The following is a 5,155-nucleotide window of genomic DNA, read 5'->3' on the forward strand; positions in this document are numbered from 1 at the left end:
CAAACACTTTAGTGGAGCCTTTTGAAAAATAAAAGCTAAAATCTCCACCAAAAAGCTGAACCAAACACCCACATAAAGCCAGAAAAAATTACCTGAAATTTACAACCATATACAATATTTATATATTAATAAAAATGCAAAAGATAAAAAAAAAGGACTATTTGATTGCAATTGCAGACGACTCTTCTCCATTAGAGAGATTTAGTAATCTTCTTATAATTTACAAGAGGATAAAGTCAGGTGAGGTCATTATAAAGCTGTAAAATTGCTGTTGAAGACTTGCAAAGTAATTGACTTCAGTTAAAAGCCTTTCCTTTTAAAAAGGCAAGGCAATTTACAACAGTTGTAGTGCAGCTCCTAACTCCCACAAGTAGGGGCGTGCAAAATCCGAATCAAATCAAAAAAATTTAATGCAGTTCAATTCGGCTTTAGGTTTATATCGACTTTAAAGTCACTTTTAATAAAAACTGAATAAAAAAACCAACCAAACCGACTAATTCAATTCAATTAGAAATATTTATAATTCTTACGAAATTGGTTCAGTTTGATTCTGAAAATACATCAAAAAAATTATTTAAACTCAATTCGGTCCAGACAGAGTACACAGCCCTGGACATAAGACACTGAAAATCAGCTTCACATTCATTAAGATGAAGATGATGCAGGTAGCTTTTCAATTGACGATTGTTTAAGGAGTAAAAAAAGGTCATTCCGATTTCGACAAAATTTGATCATACTGACCCCTGAACTTATTTATACTATACAATTTTGTCCTTAAACGACCTAAACTAGAAAATGTTGGCTCTTAATTGATCAAAATAAAAGTAAATTATTTGCCACCGTTTGTTTCTTATTTAATTTACTTGTTCCTTGATGTAATAAGCCTTGTCTAATCCAAGAAAATTGATAATACATAAAATTTAGTATCATAAACTGAGAGACAGAGAGGGAGAGACAAGAATTTGCAAACATTCATAATAAGGAGAATAGTGATAATGTGATAGGTTTAGTTCGCAGATGACGTGATATACTGAGTCTACCTAAGAATCTCTTCATAATAAGGATTACTTTCACAATTATTAACAGAAAGTACATTCATTTGAAAGGACTCAACTCAAGGCCTATTCTATAAACATGGCTGCTGTATTTTTACCTCACAACATCCGATCCCTCCGAACAACACCAAACAACTCATTGCTGATACCAGAAAGTGTCGTGATTGCCTGTAACCCGCTGTCATCGCGAGAGAGACGAAGAAATTAGGGAGAGGAAGTAAACCTGTCGCAGCATTAGGCCACAGCAACTCCAGCAATGCGGGGTCGCCTTTCTGCTGTTCCGCTTTCTGGTATTAAGTCCATTTTAACTTTCCTTTTCGTACCTGTTTTGGATACAGGGGGAACCGGCTTAACATAGCTTCTCAACTTCTGCAAATCTTTTTGTTGAAGTGGTTTTTGAAGGAAATCTTCAGCGCCATTTGCAAGACATCTGTTGAGCACAAAACATGGAAGACAATGCCATCTGATTATGTAAAATTCATACAAGGTCTGCCTTTCCACATAATTTAAACAAGAGTGTCATATATATTTCTATTCTTTGTTTCCCCATATCATAGGAAAAGAGCCCGTACGTAGCAAACTTAGAAAAGTACTCGGTGTAAAATTAACATTAATGTTTAGATGCAGAATACTAGGTTTGACGGGCCATAACTTTTGACCGAGTCGGAATTACAGAGCCATAATATATCAAATCAAAACTGATTCAGAGATCTACATTACTTACCGGGATTACATGTAACCGGCTGACTTTCGCCCCAAAATCCATCATTTAAAACACTTTTTGACTGTCAAAGATTTATCTCATTAATTTAATATTTTAATTATTTGTTTAGATTTAGTTTATTTTTCTATTGTCATTAGGGTTACTGTTTACACCTAGAAATGTTTTATTTAGTTAATTTCAGGATCATATACTATTACAGAATTTTACCTCTTATATTATATTTTAGTTTTCCATTTTGTTGCATCATGTGTTAAAAAAAGCTTTACTACTTTGTCTGTTTGTCGGAAATAAGCTGTGAAGAAACTCCTTTGATAGAAGTATAACAACACAGCATGACAGCTTGTATGCAGATTTAGTCAGATAATTAAGGTTGAATACTACACTCATCCTCTCTGGAAACATTTGATCGGCGTCATCTAAGGATGATTGATCCATTTAATTTTCGAAATCTCAGTATGATTTATGTCTCCGGAAATTTCATGTACTGAGCCATTTTAAGACATGGACATTACTTACAGAGAAAGTACCTACTAACAGAAGATCCCATCATTTCTTTAATGTTACTGATCCAAGCAACTTATTCTAGAAAATTTCAGTTTTACTTTTCACTTTCTCTCGACGATGTTGCCATCCACAAGAATACCCAAAAAAACCTAGTCATTATAGTATTTCATTGTCTATTCCAAAGGATGTTCATTACTAATTAGAATTTTCCATTAAGTAAATTAATTGCCTCACTGAAGTTTTATTTAGTTTTATATTGTGCAGCTGATTTTGAGAACTAAAACTATCCTGAACATACGAAATGTTTTACAGAAGTTTCAATGAAGCTCTTAGAAGCACAAAAACGAAAGTGAGTTTTAGCATCCTTATATATCTATCCATGCATCATTTATAAACACTAACCCAGCAATTAAGATTTCATGGAGAGCACCACAGGATATTTCAAATAATATAGAAACTAAAACAGCTATATATGCTAGACTTTCAGGTGATTATACTCATGAGTCATGCCACTGTAACAAGAAATACATGTTAGATGAATACCTGCTGATTCTCTGCGGATCATATTCAGATGATATTATCACAACAGGAATGGATTTCACATGGCTATTCTCCTGAGGATAAATAAAAAAGGACTTGTTTCAAAAACTGAGAGTAAGAATTATAAAAATTCGAGCATGCAACCAACCACATGGAATCTAAATCTTCCAAGCGAAAAGATTTTTAAGTTAAAAACTTGAGCCATCGGTTAAGAAGAGATGCGCTAGCCTCGTACCTTCACCGCCATGAGAAGGTCATATCCATTCATCTCAGGCATACAATAGTCAGTAAGGATTATGTCAATCCTTTGGTCCTGCAAAGAGTGCAAAATAGGTTCTCCGTGACTTTAACATATTGTAAACAGGTGTTCGACTTAGTAGTACACCTCCAACCAACTTAAAATTGAAAACAGGAAGCATGCATTTCCATGAGAACATAAAACAGTCAATAAAATTGATCCCCTGGCTTCAACTTACGATATTAATAAAAACTTTATAAAACTCATTAGAAGCCAAAGCCATCAGCAAATTTACCACAACAAGGAGGTCACAACTTACATCCCAATTGACCTTTACTTTATATAATTTTCTAGTTTATCTCTTGGCATTTTTTTATGATTAAGGCTGAATAGCCAATGCGTAAATTTCAAGCTCGCAATTTTTGAAATAATCAGCCCCAAATAACCACAACATCAGTGCACAGAACCTCAATCCACAAAACTGCAGCACAATCAAAAGACAAACCACAGTGAAAGTTATAAACGACGAGAATTTATCCCAGTCGAAATGAAATGATTCATAACTTATACAATATGATATGTGATCCTGAACAGAGATGCATTTTTTAGCAAGTTTAAGAATTAGTACAAGAACAGTACTATCCTCATTATATCATTCATTAAGCATTAATGCAACCCAATAATTATAAGTAGCAAGGTCTATAACAGTCCACACAGTCCCTAACCATAGAAATGATTCATAAATTCATGAATGAAATCAGAAACCTTTTATCATAAATGTCAGAAGAAAGAATTAAAATATCTTGTCAAATAATTACAGTAAAAGCTGTGGGCTCTCCACTATCTACAGTTTGCCTTTAGAAAACCTAGCATTATGGGCCAGGTAAGACATCATGAAAGCTAAATCCCACTCAAAATCCAAACCCCAATAATTGCCTTCATTTTTTGCTTAATGCATTCAACACTGCTGATTTAAAATCAAAAAGATTCAAACTTTTATCAAAATTTAGCATTTAAAGATGGAAGAGCTTATTTTTTTTGTCAATTTTACCTATCTCACAGCTTTGAGTATAATTTTGGTCACCTTATAAAAAATTTTGAACTCCGTTACTGTTACATACTCATATTAACTTCCTTAGAACAAGAAGAAAAAAATACTTACATTATAAGTAGAAGGTGTGTCAACTTTATCTTGACACAAACCAAGAACTTCCATTGCTTTTTTGCCACTATCAACACTAGTAACTGCATTTAACATATATATAATCGAAAAATAAACACTCATTAATTCATCAATCATTCTAACAAAAACACCCACTTCAAAAACAAAATAAAATAAATATTACAACTTCATTTTCAAGAAAAGTAGACACCTTTAAAAGCTGCTTTCTTGAGGTGCCTCTCAACAACTTTTCTGTCAAGAAAGCAGTCATCAACAGAAAGAACATGAATGGAAGGAGCAGCACTGTCATACTCACCACTCCCACCGCCGCCGCCGCCGCTGCCGTGCTGCTGCTGCTCCTCCATGACTGGCTCAGCCAGTGAATGTTTTGAAGAGGAAATGGAAGAAGAAAGTAAGAGGGAAGAGCAGAGGAGGTTAATATAGAAAAAAGGAGGATCAGAAAGTGTTAGTGGGATAATGGTGGTGGGGTCCAGAGGAGTGGGAATGGTGGTGGTGGTGGTGGTAGGGAAAAGGGATTACAAGAATAGATTGAGTTGTCGGGGTGAGAATCTTTCTCTCTGGACCCTTCTTCACCTGATCTTTCACTGCAGAGAAGACCATTTGAATCCACTATTTAAAATATACCATGGCTGAATCATCTAAAATTATTTTATATTTTTAACTTTTGAAATCATGAATTTTACTTTTTACTCATTTTATTAAGTTGGAATCTCTTGGTTTAAAAAATGTTCAAATATGTTCTTTATATTTTACATCGTAATCTCAATTTTTTTTTATATTTTTTAAAATACTAAAGGCTTATTCATAAAAAAATAATAGTAGAAGTTAGTTTAGACTACAACTTCACTTGGCTGGAGGTAGTTAGGTGAGAAAAGTTATACTTCCCGAAAAATAGCCAGATTTTATTGCCT

General features: G+C 33.8%; 1 protein-coding gene across 1 annotated transcript; it reads right to left on the minus strand.

Moving 5' to 3' along the window:
- Window positions 1–953: 953 nt before the first annotated feature.
- On the minus strand, window positions 954–4,843 carry LOC126669246 (two-component response regulator ORR3-like). Its single transcript, XM_050362662.2, has 5 exons — window positions 4,435–4,843; window positions 4,224–4,306; window positions 3,059–3,136; window positions 2,827–2,897; window positions 954–1,485 (listed from the first exon to the last, which is right to left on the minus strand). Exons 1-5 carry the CDS (start codon window positions 4,586–4,588, stop codon window positions 1,290–1,292), a joined length of 582 nt encoding a protein of 193 aa, XP_050218619.1. The 5' UTR covers window positions 4,589–4,843; the 3' UTR covers window positions 954–1,289.
- Window positions 4,844–5,155: the final 312 nt, after the last annotated feature.

Source organism: Mercurialis annua, linkage group LG2 (genome assembly GCF_937616625.2).
Source record: "Mercurialis annua linkage group LG2, ddMerAnnu1.2, whole genome shotgun sequence".
In the NCBI taxonomy this organism is placed as follows: Eukaryota; Viridiplantae; Streptophyta; class Magnoliopsida; order Malpighiales; family Euphorbiaceae; genus Mercurialis; species Mercurialis annua.